Source organism: Plecotus auritus, assembly GCF_963455305.1.
Source record: "Plecotus auritus genome assembly, chromosome: 9".
In the NCBI taxonomy this organism is placed as follows: domain Eukaryota; kingdom Metazoa; phylum Chordata; class Mammalia; order Chiroptera; family Vespertilionidae; genus Plecotus; species Plecotus auritus.
Genome location: NC_137783.1, coordinates 32,161,473 through 32,182,803, shown reverse-complemented (window position 1 = coordinate 32,182,803; position 21,331 = coordinate 32,161,473). Strand labels below are relative to the sequence as shown.

Below are 21,331 nucleotides of genomic sequence, written 5' to 3'. Positions count from 1 at the left end.
AAGTGCCAGGAGAAAAGTAGGCAAGCTACCGAATATAAATCTATTCCTTTACAGTGAGTTGAAAATAACCTTTACTTGTTCTGTACTGCAAATAGGGATCATAGCTAATGTGGTCATTTATTAACAACATGAAAACAGCTACCGGAAAGGTGATATCGTTAAAGATTACTTTGCTTTAAAAATATTAAATTTAGAGATGTTAGCTCCTTTGATTCTAGAGATAAAAATAGTCTGCTAAGATGAACATGGGTTTCATTTGGATGAACTCTGTTGGTGGCTCACCAGGGTGTAATTCTGAGCCCTGGCATTGTAGGATAGAGAAGCATAATCTGCCATTAGCCCTGTTCTCTGTTGACCTAGCACACTTTTTTCTCTCGATTCTAGCTCTCCCAGTTCAGGAATGGTGGTGAAGAGACTAATAGGAGAGAAACTAAATGAGTAGCAGCAGGATAGGGGTAAAACCGTGGGGCTAACTCTCTTGTCTCTCTGGTCTCAGGGCAAGCAATAAGCAGCCTGTTTTAAATTCTTACTAAGATAATGCAGATTATTCATTTATTTATTCAGTCAACACAGATATTTGTGCACTGGTGATGCACCCACTGTGCTAGTAGATTGGTGTTAATTAGTTATAATTAGGGATTGTACAAAGCAGCAAAATTAGAGTGTCCATGATAAATAGTTTGTAGATCAGTTGTCATATATTTGATCTTAATTGAAATGCATGGGAGTTCACTTACGTAATACATCAGAATACATATGTAATTTGAATCTAGTTTTTTGCAAAATGATTAACCATTTATTCCTCATTATATCTGGTTTGCAAAGGGTCATTCTTGAAATAGTGACAAGTGCTACATTTCTCATTAAAGGTGTGATGATTGCCCGGCCAGTGTGGCTCAGTTGGTTGAGTGTTGATCTATGAACCAGGAGGTCAAGGTTCGATTCCAGTCAGGGCACATGCCTGGGTTGCCTGCTTGAACCCCAGTCAGGGGCATGCAGGCAGCAGCCAATCAATGATTCTCTCTCATCATTGATGTTTCTATCTCTCTCCCTCTCCCTTCCTCTCTGAAATCAATAAAATTATATTTTTAAAATAAAAAATAATAAAGGTGCGATGATTGAGGGGGTGAGATTCTAATATTTGATGATGAAATGTATTCTTTGTTAAATATTTACTATTGCTTAAGTTACAAAACCCATCATCTATACTAGTAAGTTAGTTATATGGCAATCATCTCTCCAACTGCATCTTTTGCAGTAAATGATAGCCTCTAATACGTGATAAAACTTGTTTCCCTTTGCAGAAATAAGCACCATTGCTTACATTAAATCTAAAATAAGAATATTTATTTAATGTAAGCTAGAGTAATATAATTGCTAGTTTTATACTTAAGAATAAAAAAACTGTGTATTTTGTTTATGGCGGATTCTGTTATTTCACAAGGTGTTTATATATTTGTGTCACTTTTGTGAAATTGATAATGTGTGTGAAGTCTTTGTAAACGTGAACAGGTCAGTTCCAATAAAATTAGAATGCAATACTTTAGTGTCTATTAAATCAAATAAAATGAATTATCAGACCATACTAATTAAAAGAATAGCAATAACGTAACATTATGTCAGAAGCATCATTATGGATTTTGTGGTATCAGACATGTCATTTAGGCATTACTTTTTGATTTACGTTGTTTCCATTGATTCATAAAAAAATAAAGTACAACAAGTATTTACTCCAGTGCATTTTTTCTAATAAGTAACCACTAATAAAAATGTATTATTTCTTATAGGCAATACAGCTAAGGTATATATTGAGATTCAGGATGAAAATGATCATCCCCCAGTGTTTCAGAAAAAATTCTACATTGGAGGTGTATCTGAAGATGCAAGGATGTTTGATTCTGTGCTCAGAGTTAAGGTATGAACAAATTTATTAAGATACAAAACTAAAGTAAAAGCAAAGAGCAGGTAAATTAGAACCAATGTTTCATATAAACTAAAACCATGTTGTATGCATTAACTGAATACTTATTCTGGTTTAAACAAAGTCTTTAACTTGGAGATATATTAGTTTAATTAGCCAAACTAAATGCAGATTAATTAGGAGGCAAATACTAAGCAGGTTTTTGCATTTTATTTTTACTACCAAAAAAAAATACAGTATTTGTGATGTTTTACATTGAATAAGATATTAAAATGCATGTTTCTTCATAGATTTTTAATTGTCATTTTCTAATAGAAGAAATAATGTAATAAATTCTGAAATTATTTTTCTGCAATAATTTTTAAATTTCACAATGCTAGTTATATAAATTAAAATAACACTACTAATTTTAGTGCTTTACTGAAAGTTTAAGAAACATGGATATGTCAGGGAAAATTGCTTAGAATTTAAAAAATACAATGTGTAAGACTAAAGTTGGTAATTTTCCATTTTTCCTAATTATCAACTATGTTTAAAGATTTTTTTAATGGTTGGCAGTACATGAAGTCACAATAGTTTTATTACTAAGAAATAAATTTATAAATATTACATTTCACTGGGGGAAATATTTAGAAGCTATAACATTTTAGATTCTCCATTTCAGGTTTATTTGTGTGTGTTTTTTCCTGGAAGTTCTTAGTAAATCAATTTTTTAAAATAGCTATTAACATAAACACATTAAAACTAAAATTCCCTGAACAAATCCAGCTGATTGCCTATAGTTTTGCACATGAACAGGTTGCCTCCATTTCCCTACTACAAGGAGGACCATGATTAGAGCTCTTTTTGCATATAGTTTTATCACCTTACATACCCTAAGAAAAACAAAGATCAATCAAGCAAATAAAGCTTGTGTGCTGTGCTTGCAAAATAGCTTTACCACAGTGCCAAATGCTGACTCCTGATCTGAACCACCAGTTATAAATAAAAGTGGTCCACAAATTTAAGTCAATCACACTACATATATGCAACTTGCATTATGATTTCTGTGTAACAGTCTTTTGGATATGATTTTATCTTATTTTATATTTTAGTCCCACTAACTATTGATTGATTCAATTTATAATCAGTAAATATATTTTGAGTACTTAAAATGTGCACTGTTCTAGAAGTTAGACATAGAAAAATTCAAAAATAAACAAAAAGTTACCACCCTACTACTGCAAACTAGTGGGGGAAAAACACCAAATAACACCAAATAATAGCTACAAGAAAATTAGTAGCTATTTAATAAAGATTTATGTGGTCAAGAGAAAGACTAGTGGATTCTTAAATTAGGAGCATTGTGGACATGCCAATATAAAGTCCATGAAGCTAGTGGGAACTTGGAGGACAGTGTAACTGAAAAAGACTGGAGATGAGATTGGAAATCTAGTTCAGGACTATCATAAGGAATTTATTCTAGAGGCTTTAGAAAAAAGGACATTGACTGGTTTTGTCCACAGGGGTAATATAATCCAATATAAAGGGATTAATCTGCATGTGTACAGGGTTGGGAGTGGAAACTAGTAGCAGTGTTAGCAGACAAAAATAGACACCACCTAATGCATTACCTTCCAGGCAAGATTTGATAATGGCTTGAAACATAGTAGTAGGCCGAGGAAATAGTGAGAAGGGAGTCAAATAATAGCCAAAAGGATTTGCTGATGGATTCTATGTGAGACACTAGAGAAAATAAAAGAAAAAAAATGACAGGTTTTTGTTCTGAATAGGTCCCCATTGCTCCCCCATGACTAGGGTGGCAGAAATCAAGAGTGCATTTTTGGAGATTATATGTTGGTGAGGTTTTCTCAATATGCAAGCATAGTTCTTAACAAGGCAGTTGGAGAAATCATTGGCCAGGATGAAAATACCTAGTAATGGATGTAGATAGAAAAATTCAAAGACTATTTCCTGGGTACTCAGCACTTAGAGATCAGGAAGAGAATTCACTAGGAAAATGCAGAATCCATTCATCACATAAAGAACAAGTGTGTTAAGAAAGGGAGTAGTCACCTGTCAAATGCTCCTGTGAACAGAATGTCCCTGTGGATTTTTACATGACCACATGTGATATTAATAATATATTATAGGGGAGAAAAAAACAATAAGCCAAATGCTAGAATATTCCATTGATAAAGGGGATCATTAAAGAGGTCTGTGGATGGCTGTAGAAGATAATTGAGTGGGTGATATAATCTGATGATGGCATTTACTTCAGAGGAATTGGTAGAAGTGGCCAAGGGGATGGAGTAATATTCTAGAAGCAGCAATTCAGAGACAGAAAAATACCCGATATCTATCTACTGCTAAGCTCTGTATTATGTAAAGTATGTGAGCCACTGTTTAAGAATCTGTAGAAAGCAGTGTCTTCTATGGGAGAGAGGTGCTAGGTGAGAGGAATCAGAAATCAACAGGAATACTTAGGGGATGTTGATGATGATGGTCTATGAATTTCAGAAGATCCTAGGGAAAGTTTGGCAGTAGAGGTAAAGGTGAGGTGGGAAATTGAGTCATATGAGGATGTGTAAAGGGCTACACAAGAAGAAATATCTGGGTGATGAGTGATGTCTTTGAGTGGACACATGGATTTCTAAATAAGCAGTGATGAGTAAACAGTATGGGATCGAATGTTCCGCTGCAGACCTTCTTCCCTTCAATTGATCCATGGGTTTTTCAGGCTGGGCAAGGGGTGTTTCCCAGGAAGCCAATTTCATGCAAAAAATATCCTATTTAAGTTGGAGGAGAGATAAAAGTTTAGCAGTATATTGATGCAAGTATATGCTACAATAATTCAATTAGGAAACCACAAATTGCCATGTGAATTCTAAGGAAGGAGACATTTCAATTGGTAAAACAACATGAAAGGTTTCCTAGAGGGAAAAGAATTTGCAAGGCACAGGAGGGTAGTTAGATTTTCACAGTGAATGTTAAATGAGGAGGATAGTCTAAGCAGAGAAAACACAATGAGCCAAACAGGCAAGAAACAATGTGCAGTGTGTTCGTGGAACAGTGATAAGAGGCAGGTACCTTAGGAGGTGATGAGAGTAATAAATCTTGGAATGGTGAACATTTTCAAGTTCTGCCTTTAGCCTTGAAGCCTGTGTTCTTCCCCTTTCCAAATTTAATCAGAGTGAAAGTGAGTTAAGCAGTCCTCAGTTCATACTTAGAGCAGCAAAAATCTTATTGGAAACAGCACTGAATCAGGGCCAGCCAACCTCTGGTGTTTGATGGAAAGATGATTTAAAAACTAGGGATGCAGCCCAGGATTATAAAAGAGGTTTTTGTACCACTTACTATGTCGTATTGGGGTAAGGTAATATTTCATCTACCATACATGCAAGTTAATTTTTTTTTTTTTTAGTTTAGCATGAAATGCATAATGGTAAATTTTATATTTGTATTAAATGTAGGAAGGGGAAGAGGAGACATATTATAGAATTGACTAAGAAAGATGAGACTGACATATCAATGAAAAAAACTATTTTTATTAGCTTAAAATATGGATAGTGATTAAGGGCATTATTAAGAATATGTTTGGGGAAAAGGCAGCACAAGGGGAGCATTATTAAAATGAATTATTCATTAAGTGAGAGTAAAAGATAGTTATTTATGTGTGCTCTAAGGTGGCACATCTAATATGCTTAGAGAATTGAAAGTGTGAGAAATGGCTCACCTTGCCGGAATTTCAAATGACGGACTGGAAAACAGAAGCATAGTGAAAATGAGATTTTTGATAACACCCTCAAGAGCAGGCACCCATTGTACAGGAACACATGTGGGGCAGGGAACATAGCCTATTTATTTAGTCCCTCATCTGGTTCCTCATTGACTAAGTACTATTTGATCACCGATTTCCTAATAGGTCGCCTAGATCTTTTTGTCTCCCATTGGGTTACTTAAAAAAAAAAAAAAAATGGGCTGGGGCCTTTTCTAGTTGCCTCCACCTCCCTTTGTCTAAGGCAGTGGTTGGCAAGCTCATTAGTCAACAGACCCAAATATCAACAGTACAACAATTGAAATTTCTTTTGAGAACCAAATTTTTTAAACTTAAACTTCTTCTAACGCCACTTCTTCAAAATAGACTCGGCCAGGCCGTGGTATTTTGTAGAAGAGCCACACTCAAGGGGCCAAAGAGCCGCATGTGGCTCGCAAGCCACAGTTTGCCGACCACTGGTCTAGGGGAATCTTTCTAGGACATGTGCTATCAGCCATGAGTACAACTCTCACCCTCTCCCCACCCCACATCCTGTTTGCTCTGAGGAAATTCAGTAACCACCTGGCACATGCTATTTCTTCTATGAAGATAAATCAGAGAGGCATGCTTCCTACAAAAATTAATTTAGAAAATATTGCATTCCCAGTGTGTGCTGAAAATACAGAGGCACACAAAACAGACTGTCACTATGCCCTTATGGAGTTAATATTCTAGTAAACTAGCCTCAAAAGAGTAAATAGGTAAGGCTTTTATTTATGACAATCTGTAGACATCTGGTTTCTGGCTCAAAAATTTGAATATACATGTCATGATAGAGTAATTCTTGGGTGGTGTCTAAAGGACATAGAACAAAATAATTAATTTAGAAATATCCTCTATATTTACTATTGTTTTATTTTGATATCTTCCAACTGGATCCACCAAATTTTCATTGTGAGAAGAAGGAGAAAAATATCAAATGGTAATATTTCTCTTTAGTCTGTAATACAAGAATTGACATCATTTATACCATAAGTACCAACCTTATATATCTCCAAAAGAGTTGAAAGCAGGGACTTGAGCAAGTATTTATATATCCCTGTTTATAGAAGTACTAGAGGCCCGGTGCATGAGTTCATGCACGGGTGGGGTCCCTCGGCCTGGCCAGCGATCAGGGCCCATCGGGGCTGGCCGGCCAGCAGGAGGGACCGCAGGAGGTTGGCTGGCCGGCCCCAGGAAGTTGGTTGTGGGAGCACACTGACCACCAGGGGGAAGCTCCTACATCGAGCATCTGCGTCATAGAGACTGGTCAACCGGTCATTCGGTTGACCGGTCGCTTAGATTAGTCACAGTGCTAAAAGTGGAAACAATTTATCTGTCTATTAACAGATGAAAGGATAAACAAAACAATGGAACATTATTTAGTCTTTAAAAAACAAAATTTTACATATGTTACAACATGGATAAAACTTGAAGGCATTATGCTAAGTGAAATAAGTTAGACATAGACATACAAATACTATATGATACCACTTGTATGAGGTTCATAGAATAGTCAAATTCATAGAGACAGAAAATAGAATCATGTTTTCCAGGGACTATGGGGTGGGATGATTGAGGAGTTATGGTTTAATGGGTATGAAATTTCAATTTGGGAAGATGAAAAAATTTAAACATGAATGGTGATGATGGTTGTAGCACAATGTGAATGTGCTTAATGTAATTGTATTGTGCACTTCAAAATGGTTAAAATGGTAAATATTATGTGATGTATATTTTAGCTCATTAAAAGTAAACTACCAAAGGTGTGGGGTGGGCATCACTAATATTGATCGAATATGAAAATTAGTCTTTTCAAAGCTGTTATTCTTTAATAGTATTCATTCTTCTTAAGTTGGTTTGAATGTGAATCTCACATTCAGATTCAGAAGTCAGTATTTTTGTTACTCTATTTATATTTCCTGATTGTGTAACTGGTCTTTAACGCTTATTCCCCAACACATCATCAGTGATATCAGCATCAGTTGCAACAGTTTGGCAGTGATGCTCACTGTGGGCCGTACTGCTCCTTCTCAGCCTACAAGGAGTACATGTCAGAATCCCAGAAAATTCTGATCTACCGTTCTTTGGGGGCAGGCCGCTAGTTGAATATCCCTATGCTAATGAAAAAAGGACTGATAAATTTTGTTTTATCAGAATAATAAATGGACTATTATGACAAAGATGCTATAAATGATTAAAAGACAAGCAATAAGCAAAAAGGAAATATTTACAACATATATTTTTATTTTTTTAACATATATTTTTTAAAGTCCAATAAACAGTATCCAGAGTATAGAAAGAACTTTTTAAAAAGCAACTACTTGTCCAATAAAAACTAATTTGAAAAGTCATGTATGTTTATCACATTACTCATAATTTTCTGTGTGAGATAAGAAAAGTAAGCTAATCCTTTGAACATTAACTCTTTTGTTCCTCTTGGGCCTTTGAAAACTATTAATGAATATACTTTACTAGTAATAATAGCTGCCATTTATTTGTCAATATTATTTCTCTGAGAACTATGAAAAACCCTTACTTATTTTAGCTTACAGAATTTATTTAAATAAACAAGGAAGCAAACAAGTAAATAAAACACCTATTTACAAGGTAGGTGCAATTGTTCCTTATAGTATTCTTGAAAAATGAAGACTTGTAAGGTTGAGTAACTTTCCAAATATCACTCAGCCAGCAAAGACAGAATTCAAAGTTAGGTTTACCTTTATTCAAGGCCTATGCTTGTAATCTCTAGATTATGTTGCTTCCCATGGAGAGTGAGGAGTAGAATCTTGGCAGAAGTAGAATGTTGGCAAAAAATAACAGAACTTATTAAATTTGTATGAAAAAATTAGGACATAATTAACAAGGCAACAAACTGATTTTCAAAATGAAATGTACTCTGTGAATTATGATCTCTATTAAGGTAGCAAGTCAGATCTGGTTTTAGAAACACCTTTCAATTTATTATCCAACTTTTCTAGTTTATTACATGTCAATATTTATTACTACAACTAATAGCCTAATTTAATGGAAATATAGGGCGATGTAAAATATGAACAAGATTAATTTTGAAAACCTCTGAATTATGAAGATAAGTTTCCAGAAATTAATGCAATATAGATTAATCTCTTCTCTACAAGTTGTAAAAATGAAAAACTCAGTGTCAAAAAAGTTGAACTAAAATGTTGACTGGATGTCTACAAAAAGTCCAAAAAACTATGAACATTGCATTCTTGAGTTATTAAAAAAGCCAGATTTAAATTTATGGACTAAAAGAAAATAATATTTTGAAAAAGTATCAAGAAATGGGTGGCGAGTTCTCACAGATTTTAATATTTTACTACATTTTTAAAATAAGAATTAAATGCTAACAAGAGGTTTTAGATGATGATGTTGAGAGAAAAAGCCAAAGTCACAGAGGATGCAGTTTTTTCTCATGGCAAAAAGTATAGAAACATGCAAGGTTAACAATGTAGAGAGCCATATAATTTGCTCCTATGTCTGCTGATATGAGTCTGATGGAAAACAATTCCAGCACATTCATGGGGATGTAGTATTGTTTCCCCAGTGTAGCATCTTTTATTATACCCGGCTCATGCCTGGCTCATGTCCAAAGTGGTACTAATAGCAAACGCTCACCTAGTGTTTACACTATCGGGGAGGAAGAGATTTTTCTCCTTCTTTTTAGGTTCTTCTGGCTGGTATAAAATTTAAATTGACATGGGACAGATTAACAGGAAAAAGTCAAATTCAATTACATACATATGTAAGGCAGTCTCATAGATATGAAATCTAAAGAAAAATGACCAAAGCAGTTTTTATATTATTTAGACAAAGAGGATTTAACAGAAAAAAAGGGAGAAACCAAGATGGCGGCATAGGTAAACACCTAAACTGCTGCCTCGCACAACTATTTCAAAACTACAGCTAAAAGACAGAACGGACACCATCCAGAACCACAGGAAAGCTGGCTGAGTGAAAATTCTACAACTAGAAGGAAAGAGAAAAGCTCACAGAGAATTGGAGGTATGGCAAAGGGTCTTTGTGCGCGCAGAGAGGAAGGGCGGCTGAGAGCCTGGCTGACTTTCTCTGGCGGAAGGGGGAAGGAAGCCCCTGACTGCACTGAACCCCAGTTCTGACTGCACTGAACCCCAGTTCCGGGCGAGCCCCTGGGGACCCACGCTCTTACGGGGGGAGTCTGGACTCTCGGGTGGAGACTCAAGCTGGGAAAGGCAGAAGTCTGAAGGCGCGCGCGGGCCAGTGCGCACAAAGGCTGCGGAGGTTGCCACAGGCTTTCCCTAGTGGAAGGGAGTCAGAGGCTCCTGACTGCACTGAGCCCCAGTTCTGACTGCAGTGAACCCCAGTTCCAGGCGAGCCCCTGGGGACCCACGCTCTTGTGGGGGGGAGTCTGGACTCTCAGGCGGAGACTCGAGCTGGGAAAGGCAGAGGTCTGAAGGCGCGCACATGCACGCAAGGGCAAGGCTGACGGGAAGCCAAGACTGAGACTCCACCCCATCCAAGCTGAGCACAGAGGCTATTGCAATTTGGCAAGTCTAATCCTATAAGGCTGTCTCCAGCACCGAACTTCTCCCAGCATAGACACAGCTGATCCTTACAGCCAACTGGCCTGGAGGTCAATTCTTCCCAGTGATACCAACAACAATAAAGACTTAATTACAACAAGGCTGTAGACACAGTCCACAAAGGGGTGCACCAAGAGTGTCCACCTCAGGTTAACTGGGGAGGCAGACCCACTGGGCCATATTGGAAACCTAGCACACAAATCTACCTTACCAACTCAGGGAAGCAGTGAAAATGCGGCGTCAAAGAATCAGATCACAAACGAAAGAAATGGAGGAAAACAAATGACTGGATATAGAATTCAAAACCACAGTTATAAGGCTTTTTAAGAATATCCTAGAAAAGGCCGATAAATATAACAAGACCCTCAAAGATATGAAAAAGGACCAACTAGAAATTAAACATACACTGACTGAAATAAAAAATATCATACAGAGACCCAAAAACAGACAAGAGGAACACAAAAATCAAGTCAAAGAATTGAAATACAAAGAGGCAAAAAACACTCAACCGAAAAAGCAAAAAGCAAAAAAAAAAAAAATCCAAAAAGTTGAAGATAATGTAAGAAGACTCTGGGACAACTTCAAGCGTACCAACATCAGAATTATGGGGGTGCCAGAAGAAGAGAGAGAGAGCAAGATACTGAAAACCTATTTGAAGAAATAATGACCGAAAACTTCCCCCACCTGGTGAAAGAAATAGACTTACAAGTCCAGAAAGCCCACAGAACCCCAAACAAAAGGAATCCAAAGAGGACCACACCAAGACACATCATAATTAAAATGCCAAGAGCAAAAGACAAAGAGAGAATCTTAAAAGCAGCAAGAGAAAAACAGTTAGTTACCTACAAGGGAGCACCCATACGACTGTCAGCTGACTTCTCAACAGAAACTATGCAGACCAGACGGGAGTGGCAAGAAATTTTCAATGTGATGAATAGCAAGAACCTACAACCAAGATTACTCTACCCAGCAAAGCTATCATTCAGAATTGAAGGTCAGATAAAGAGCTTCACAGATAAGAAAAAGCTGAAGGAGTTCATCACCACCAAACCAGTATTATATGAAATGCTGAAAGGTATTCTTAAAGAAGAGGAAGAAGAAAAAAGTAAAGAGAAAAATTATGAACAACCAATACATATCTATCAACAAGTGAACCTAAAAATCAAGTGAATTAAAAACCTGAGGAACAGAATCATCTTGTGAATATAATAGAAACAGGGGCATAGAAAGGGAGTGAACTGATAATTCTCAGGGGGAAAGGGGTATGGGGGGTTCATGAAGAGACTGGACAAAAATCATACACCTATGGATGAGGACAGTGTGGGGGAGGTAAGGGCAGAAGGTGGGGTGGGAAATGGGTGGAGGGGAGCTATGGGGGGAAAAAGGAGAAATAATTGTAATAATCTGAATAAAGATTTATTTTAAAAAAACAGAAAAAAAGAAACAGGTTTGGGCACTTAATTAGTAAGGAATAAGTAGAGTTTGTGCTTGGGAGAGTAAATTAGTAAAAAGTAACAGGGTTTGTTTATTTATACAGGCTTCACAGTCCTAAATTCTCTCTCTCTACTGATAAGGGTGTGTGTCTTCCCTCTGGGTGCAGGGAGGGTAACCTTTCACATGGAAGATTTATTTCCGCTATCAGAGGGATGGAGGGCAATCAGGGTGACCATTTGCACCAGTTTCTTTTTAAGTAACTCTAATTCAATATAATCAATATGCCACTTTGGCATATTTTGGGGTGGACTGCCCTGAGCTGCAACAACATGACAACACTTCTCAGGAATTAATTAATTTTTCTCCTCAGAATTCCTATGAGGTAGTCACTATTATTATTTTGTTTATGAATGAGTCACAGAAATAATACATAACCTGCCCAAGATGTACAAGCTAGTCAATAGCAAAGCCTGGATCCACAGCCAGGTACTCTTGTCTGGAGACCTTGCTCTCTGCCACTGGGTGGGAGATCACTGGGCTGGGAGTCACATCACTCAGATTCAGGTTCAGCTAGCTCAGTGGTCAGCAAACTGCGGCTCGCGAGCCACATGCGGCTCTTTGGCCCCTTGAGTGTGGCTCTTCCACAAAATACCACGTGTGGGCGTGCACGTACAGTGCGATTGAAACTTCGTGACCCATGCGCAGGAGTTGGTTTTTGGCTCTCAAAAGAAATTTCAGTTGTTATACTGTTGATATTTGGCTCTGTTGACTAATGAGTTTGCCGACCACTGAGCTAGCTCTTCACTCTTTATGGGATCTGACACTCCATCACCTGGCTCACAGGTGTCTGGTCTTATGCAAATATGTCTTTAGAACTAGCTAAGCTTTAATATCTTCAATCCTTTCTAGTGGTCTGTGTGCTGTTTACCTTAGGAAAATAATGGCATAGGGGGAAAAAAAGCCAATTGCCCTAAGAAAACTATTATATTTGAGAGCTATATTTTACAGGTCAAAGAGTCTAGATTACTTAATTCTGAAATCCAAAGCACTATTTATGTCTCACAGTTTTTGTGGTTTATGGTACTGAGGCTAGTGGACTATTTTATGACAATTTCTTTTCCTAGTTGATCTGTACAATGCTGATGTAAACAAGTACCAGTCTGTATTAAGGTCTCATACAAGAGTAATTTTTATTCCCCTTTGCCAACTATGGGAAACCCAGCTTTTTACAAACACTTCGCATTGTTTGAAAGAGAGAGGTATCTCTTGTTTTGCATGATTCCCATGCCACCTGACCTCATCTGGTTCCTATCTTGAAAAAAGTGAATACATATAAGCTGCCTGAGGGTTCATTGCCCTCTTGGCTATAACCCTATAATCAAATTACCTTATGTCTAATTTGGCACTTAAACACATTATACTGTTATTATCATACAGCTATGTGCCCATTTTTTTCTGTCAGAATTCAAATTTCATCTAAGCAGGCACAATGGTTCCCTACATTTAATGACATTTATATAATTTATAAATATATTGCGCTGAACATTGGTGTTCACTTAAAATTTTATTTGTTCATTTATTTTTTACATAAAGCCATGTCTTTTAACCTGTTTAATCAATAATTTCCATGTAATATTTGAATGAATTATTGATTTTCAGATAAGTAAAATATTCTCTCAATTAAACTCCCTTGGGCCTGATTACAATATTAAGAGTAACATGACTCATTTCTCTGGAAATTTCACTTCTTGTCAATATTTGGAGCTTAGATTGGATATATTTATGAATGTTATGTATCTATTATAGTTTTCCATACATTTAGTCCCACTGGAGAAAGCTATGTCAAGAAAATTGTTGTTTTCTGACAACTGGTATATTTTTGTTTTATGGTTACAGACTATGTTACAGTTACTATTTCCCTTATGGTCTACTAGAGCTCAAAATCAAATATTTGATTCATCTTTCACAATTTTATAAGTTGAATGCAATAGACATATAGCATGATAACTTTCTCTCTGGCTTCTGCTTTAGTCTCTGCCTTCTCTCCCTTTAACTACTTTAATATTATTATATCTGATGTATTCTTAGAAAAGATTTTTTATCTATTCTGTGGTGTATATGCAAACAGATGACTGCATATACACTGAGGCTGTGCATTTTAAGCCTACATTTTCTCCCTGTATAGTTGGGAGCTGTGAAGTATCATCACCAGTTTCTAACACGTAACATTTGTCTTTATTGGTCTGAAGAAGTACAAAATTATGGGGTGTTTTTGCTATTATTATGAATAGACAGTCTCTAAGTCTATCTTTGTAGGCACAAATGAAGTGTTCAGATAAAATAATTCTGCATATTTATTTTACTCCATTTCTTTAGCTCTTCCCCTTCTCTACATAAATCAGTCTTTTTATTGTCACAGAGGAAAAGCTAAAAGCATCTTTTGTTCACATATTAGCAATTCAATTTATACTTATTGGTTTGGATGTAATTTAATTAAGAATGCCTTAAATTTTATTGCTTAAAATAGACATGGGACTACTTTTTTCCCAGTCTAAATATGTCTGGAAAATGAGGAAAGTTTAGGTCCTTATAAACAAATGAGAAGTGGCTCACATAAGTAGAAATTTTCTTAAAAATATAAATTATGAGAACTTTTTAATGGATTTTAAGCCATTGAACATGATAAATTAGGAAAAATAGTTTCTTTTGGTGAATAGCCTAATAATTTGGTCTTTTCTTAATTCATTGGTGGCTCATATATTCCAAAGTCTGGTCACACTCTAATGGGATTAGAAATGTATTTAATGTTTGTGTGTCTTTCAGATGATTAAATGTCTAACATTCCAGAGTATGAACGTGGAATATCTCCTTTTCAGTCAAACCTGCACTACTTTGCAGGGGATTTTATATGTTGTAGAGCAATGATGAAGGTGTGTACTCTCCTATATGTTTCAAGGACTGTATCTTCCATCATCTGGTAGTGATCTGTCTGGAGTAGTAACATTCAGTTTAAAAATCTCGGAACTTTTCTGAAATTAAGGACTGTGTTGCAAGACACAATCCCAAAGACAATTCAGACAAATAAGAATTACTTTTGTCTGAAAATGTCCTGTAATTTCTTAAGCATCCATTTAACTTTGCTTTGAATTGGCACAACACAGGAGACATATAACACCAATCTTAAACAAAAATGATTTAAATGAGCTCTTCCAAAAGGTTTTATTCCTATTTCTCTAAGTATATTTTAATTTTGAACTGCCTATTAATATTGCCCATACAAAGAATAAAGTGCTAGGTTGTTTTAAAATATATTATAAAGAAAATTTAATTCCAAGTAAATCATAAGAATAGTTTAATCCCCCTATTAGTTCTAATTAATGAAAACTAGTAAGCCTGGAACAAGATTATGTGCATAACAAAAATATAATATACATTGTTTAGTTCATCTCTGTACATCTGAAAATTGCAAAGATACTTTAAAAAAATAGATACAGAAATTTCTGGATTCACAAAACAACAACAAACACGTTCTAACGAATAGAAATAATGAAACTCTAAACTATAGATCTCTCTACATCAAGTGGATCCTAAAACTTGATGTGGTACCTATACTAATTTTTGTAAACCTGTATCTATTTTGCATATTTTTCATTTTATTTGTTACCAGAATTTTTTTTCTCTAGATGGTCATGGCCCTTTATTGTCCCAGCAACCTATAAAACGACCAGCTCAGTGAGGTTCATAGTAATGTGAAATACTGTATTACCACCTGAAGCCAATAGACCCTAACATGTGCTATAACCTGACATCAAAGACCTTCCCAGTATACAATGAACTCTAATAAATTGATGAGTGGAAAAAAAGTCCAAGATAAAAAGATAGGAATAAGACTGGAAGAGGCACTTCATAAAAAGGATATAAAAATTGGTCATTCAACTTTATTAAAATTAGGGAATTCTAAATCATAATAAACCATCGGAAGGGCTAAAATTTTAAAAGACAGATAAGAAAAATTTCAAACCAACTAGAGGTCTCAGATATTGCTGATGGTATGTAAATTAGTACATTTTGGAGAACAGTTTGAGATCATCTATTAAGTGTGAACATAGGCATATCCCCTTACTCAGAACTTTTACTCTTAAGTATTTACCCAACAGAAATGCACTCACATGCTCACAAAAACATGTACAAAAATTCCACTATTTGTAGACATGTACACTATTTGTAATATAAAAAGCTAAAAACAACCTAAATGTCCATCAGCAGTTCATAGAATACTGTACTGGTGTATATTTGTACAGTGGAATTCTACAGAACAATGAAAAGTAATGTTATTGCTACATGCAATGACATGGATGGAACTCAAAAATATAATGTGAGCAAATGGATTCAGGATAAAGAATATAAATTTCCTAAGTCCATTTATATAACGTTCCAAAGTAGGAAAACTAATCCAATCAGAATAGTTCTTATTTGGGTGAGAAAACTAAAAATGCTCTATTCCTTGGTCTAGTTACTTCCAGAGATATAATTTGAAAGATAAAAATAAAGTTTTAAAAATGTTTCTAAAACTCCAACTACATAGAAACAAAGGGAATTTTATTCAAATTTTGATGATTTTAAGCTATTCTTGGAAGATATAATAAAATAATTCTGACAAAAATGGAGGAGTTCATATTTTTCTTTTAATCTTCTCTTTAGTTAATATTAAGGGATTATCTCTTTGTAATGCTTGGTGAAACAGTGTCACATTGTTCTCTTATGATTTCTAGCAAGAAAGCATGTTTTGGGGAAATGGGGCACACTATTATTGGTGTCAGTGACTGAGAGATAACAGTAAGATGGGGTTGGTAGAAGGAATACACCTTAGGATGAACAAGCACATGAGTTTATCTGGTTCTGACATTCAAAATCCAGAGTTGTAAGCCAGAATGATAAGGTTTTGAGCTAAAAAGACTGTAATCATGTTCACAGGTCAGAAACAGATTGGTAAATGCTAACGGGGCACATGAGCACAGGGCTTTCTGCTGTTTTATTCTGTAGAGCATTCACAAGGAGCAATAAGTGAAAGGGAACAGATTGAAGTCTTAGAAGAGCCAAGTGGAAGAAGGAATTGGGCCCTCTGCAGAGAGCAGGCATCATAGAACAATGTGCCTTTCAAACACAGAAAGCCCTGGCGAGGAGGAGCTCAGACCACCCCCACTGCAGGACCAAGCGACATCTGCACCGGGCAAGGCAGGCAGTCCCCTTTGAGGAAGAGGCGTTTTGTGGGTTTACTATTTTGGGTTACAGCAAAAATTTGAGTGTGAGATAAGGCTGAGACCAAATGTGCAAAAAAATAAGAGCACATCTGTAGGCAGGCAATGAAAGTAGCTCCTGCTCCTTCTGTCATGATGGAAATTACTAAGGGAAGTAGGAGCTTTTCATTTAAGTCGATATTGATTAAAGCTTAATCAAATGTTAGGAATATGCTAAATCCCAAGATCATAATAAATAAGGTAGATGAATACAAAGCATAAAAGCCATAAAAACAAAGGTGTAATATTTAAATCTATATCTGTCTCCTTTCCAAAAGTATAATGATGAAGACAAACCTAGCTTTTAACTTTTAACCACGAATGAGCTGAGTAACTTTAGACAAGTTTCTTAAATTCTGTAAGCGTCAGGCCTAGAAGTGATGACAATACTGTCTCATGAAGTTCTTATGAACATAAACGTAAAACAATCCCTATGAAGCACTGAGACAGTGCCTAGCTCCCGAAATCGTTTAATAAATTTTCAGTCACTGTTATTTTACCTGAATAATTCTTTTTACATATAATAGTAATCTCAGACTCAGAATGTTCTTAATTTAGCATGCATAGTGCATGTAAAGTATTAAAAAGACAATTTTATTGGATGTTCAGATATTTTATCATTGCCTTTGAAACCAAATAGTGGGCCTATCTTTTTAGAACTCACCTTTTGTATCAACATGGAATATTAATTTTTATTCTTAATGGGAAAATAAGAGTTAGTTTATGAGAAAAGATAAGAAACTCCTAATAATAATGTTGATATAAGAAAAAATTAAAATAATAATAATAAAGTATACACCCCCCAAAAAAAGTTTCCTCCATTATGTAATAACTAGGCAAATTCTCCTTGAAATACTTTTGAGTGCACTATTTCCACTAAATATTGTTCCATTGAGAAATAATCGATATAACTATTTCAACTTGCATATTTTAAAATGATATAAGTTCTCTTAGATCAGCAATGATCCAAATGATATGTATGAAACATATTTATAGGTTTTAAATGAGTGGTATTAATCTTAACACTTTTTTTGAGTTTTTTTGTCCATATTCTCTTTGTGAATAATTATTGACACCTTGGTATTTCCCTTTTGGGAAGTTGTAACAAATTTAAGAAAAATATAGTCTCTCTATATGTACAGGTGTGAGGTTCTGAGAAACAAACCCTAACAGCACAGCTAGGAGAAATCTCATCTTTCAGGTCACACCAGAATCAACTTATCCAGAGAGGATTTTTTAAAAGACTATTTTTTAAAAAGGATATATTGGGGCTTGCGGTCCTTATCATGCCATACCATAGCAAACCATAAAATTAAATAAGGTTATCTTTTAGTAATTAATTTATGTCTGAGGGAAAATATCTTGAGGGTCTCCTAAATAAAAAAATAAAAAAATCAACAAGCCAGTAAAATTTCTTAAATAGGCTTTTTCAGAACAGATTTTAAAGCTATCTATAAAAAGCCCAGCAATTTAAGAATGTAAACAAGATTCCTTAATTCTCCTATTGCAGATAGATAAGGTAAGAAAAATGCTATTTTTCAAAGAAAAAATGTTAATAGAAAGTTCTGAACGGTAGAAAATGTATCAAGATTATAAAAGAAATTATCTGTAAAAACAGTGAAAAATGAAGCAGTTCTTTCTCTGGCTTTAATGTATCACAGCATGACACACAATCTTTTCTGGCACCTCCTGAGAATATTAATGTTATGTTATGTTAATAATCATAATGAAAATTAGGGATAACTAATGAGAAAAGGAAAAGAACACAATGAAGATGTGTAATCTCACCTACATTTATAAGGATTTGATTAGCATGAAATCCAATTAAAACACTGAATGCTCTTTCAACATGTCATTTAATGGAGCAGCACCGCTAGGATGGGATATAAACAATTCTGATTCCCGCCACTGTTTATTTTCTGCTTTGTCCAAACAAGAGATGTAGTGATGACGCTACTTAATTTAATTCCTGCTGGACTCTGATAGTATCTGCACAAACAGAGAAAAAATGAGAAATATTAAATTGCAGTTTTTAATGAAATCTATCAGTTCAATGCAGGTGTCATCTCTCTGTGAACCAACCAACCTAGGAATAATCTTTAGCCTACCACATACTTCTTGGTATAGTTTATTGGAAAATCTGACATGGGCCTTGAATCCACAATTGGGGGTCTGCTCTCTAACTGTGTGATATGAGGTCATTTACCAAATCATCTGTGTTACAGGAATGACATCTACAGAATGGCTTTTGTTTTTTCTACCTAGCAGAGTTAAGAAAAGTAAATGATACTCTATTCATAAGGTGCTTAACACAATGCAGGACACAGAGTACATACTCAGATTATCTCTTATCTTTTTCCAGATTTGTCTTAAACATAATCTTCTATTTATTTTCTTCTATCTACTTTTTTCAGTACTGACACTCAACCTGCATTTAATAATCATGATCACTGTTCATGCCAGTTCTTCATTGGCTAAATAACTGTAGATCAGAGCAGGTTAGCCAAAGAAAGGCAATTAGGTTAAAGAAGTTTGGCCAATGCTAATTTTTTTTGGCCAAAACAAGCAAACATTAGCAATTTTATTAAATACTAGAGGCCTGGTGCACAAAATTCGTGCATGGGGGGGGAGGAGCGGGCCCTCAGCCCAGCCTGCACCCTCTCCAATCCGGGACCCCTCAGGGGATGTCCAACTGCCAGTTTAGGCCTGATCCTGGGGATCGGGCCTAAAATGGTAGTCAGACATCCCTCTCACAATCTGGGACCACTGGCTCCTAACTGCTCACCCACCTGCCTGCCTGCTCACCCCAAACTGCCCCCCCTGCCAGCCTGGTTGCCCATAACTGCCCCCCCCCCCGCTGGCCTGGTTGTCCCTTACTGCCCCCCCTGCCGGCCTAGTCACCCCAAACTGCCCCCCCGCCAGCCTGGTCACCCCTCACTGCCCCTCCCCTGCTGGCCTGGTCACCCCCAACAGCTCGTCCTGCTTGCCTGGTTGCCCCTCACTAACCCCCCTGCTGCTCAGTCATTTGGTTGCCCCTCACTAACCTCCTGCCAGCCTGGTTGCCCCACGCAGCCTACTGCTTAATCGTTTGGTTGCCCCTCACTGCGCCCCCCCCCCAGCCAGCTTGGTCACCCCCAACTGCCCCCCCCCCCCCGGCCGGCCTGGTCACCCCATGCAGCCTGCTGCTCAGTCGTTTGGTCACCCCTCACTGCCCACCCCCCCGCTGGCCTAACTGCTCACCTGCCTCCCTGCCTGATCACCTCTAACTGACCCCCCTGATGGCCTGGTCACCCCCAACTGCTCCCCCTGCCAGCCTGGTTGCCCCCAACTGTCCCCCCCCCCACTGTCCTGGTCGCCCCTAACCACCCCCCCACCAACCTGGTCACCCCACACAGCCTACTGCTCAATCAATTGGTCATCCCTCACTAAGCCCCCTGCCAACCTGGTCACTCCATGCAGCCTGCTGCTCAGTCATTTGATAGTCCCTCACTAACCCCCCTGCCAGCCTGATTGCCCAACACAGCCTGCTGCTCAGTCGTTTGGTCTCCCTTCACTGCCCCCCCTCCCCCGCCAGCCAGGTCATCCCCAACTGCCCCTCCCTGCAGGCCTGGTCACCTCACACAGCCTGCTGCTCAGTCGTTTGGTCACCCCTCACTGCCCCCCCACCCCGCCAGCCTGGTTGTCCCCAACTGCCCCCGCTGCAGGCCTGGTCGCTGCACGCAGCCTGCTGTTCAGTCATTTGGTCATCCCTCACTAACACGCCTGCCGGCCTGGTCGCCCCACACAGCCTTTTCGGTCGTCCGTTCAGTTGTGATGGTTGCTTAGGCTTTTATTATTATAGATAAATGTTATCAAGCTTTGGTAATTTTTGCATTCTTTGGGGTGGTTTGATTATTATAATTTTTAAGTTCTATTCTTACTATTGTGTGTTGTTTGAAATAGAAATATACTCTTCTGTTTGAAATAAACAAAAAGCTCAATGCCTACTCCATAACTGAAAATAGTATGGACCCATAAAGATTGTATAATCCTGGATAAAAAAAAAAAATGTGGGGTTTTTTTTGTGTGTGTATTTATGTATGTGTGTATGTATATATACACTTTGTATGTACATTATAAATGTAAAAGGATATATTATATACAATATATAAAGTAAATATATTAATAATGACTACAAATTGATATAATTATAGTTTGTTAATTTGTATTTTCTGATATTTCTCTAATAAGCAAGGTGTAATGAAATCATTATACAAGACTATTGGCTGAACCTATTTTGGTAATCATTTCACAATATTTGTAAATCAAACCATCCTATAGT

General features: G+C 36.8%; 1 protein-coding gene across 1 annotated transcript in view; it reads left to right on the top strand.

Annotated features, from left to right (window-relative positions):
* The window catches only part of PCDH15 (protocadherin related 15), a gene marked incomplete at its 3' end in the record, with an annotated part of 1,266,261 nt that overhangs the window by 1,159,936 nt on the left and 84,994 nt on the right, over positions 1-21,331 (top strand). The window contains exon 30 of the mRNA XM_080641959.1: positions 1,788-1,915. Coding sequence (XP_080498085.1) covers positions 1,788-1,915 — 128 coding nt within the window. The remainder of the gene's footprint in view (positions 1-1,787; positions 1,916-21,331) is intronic.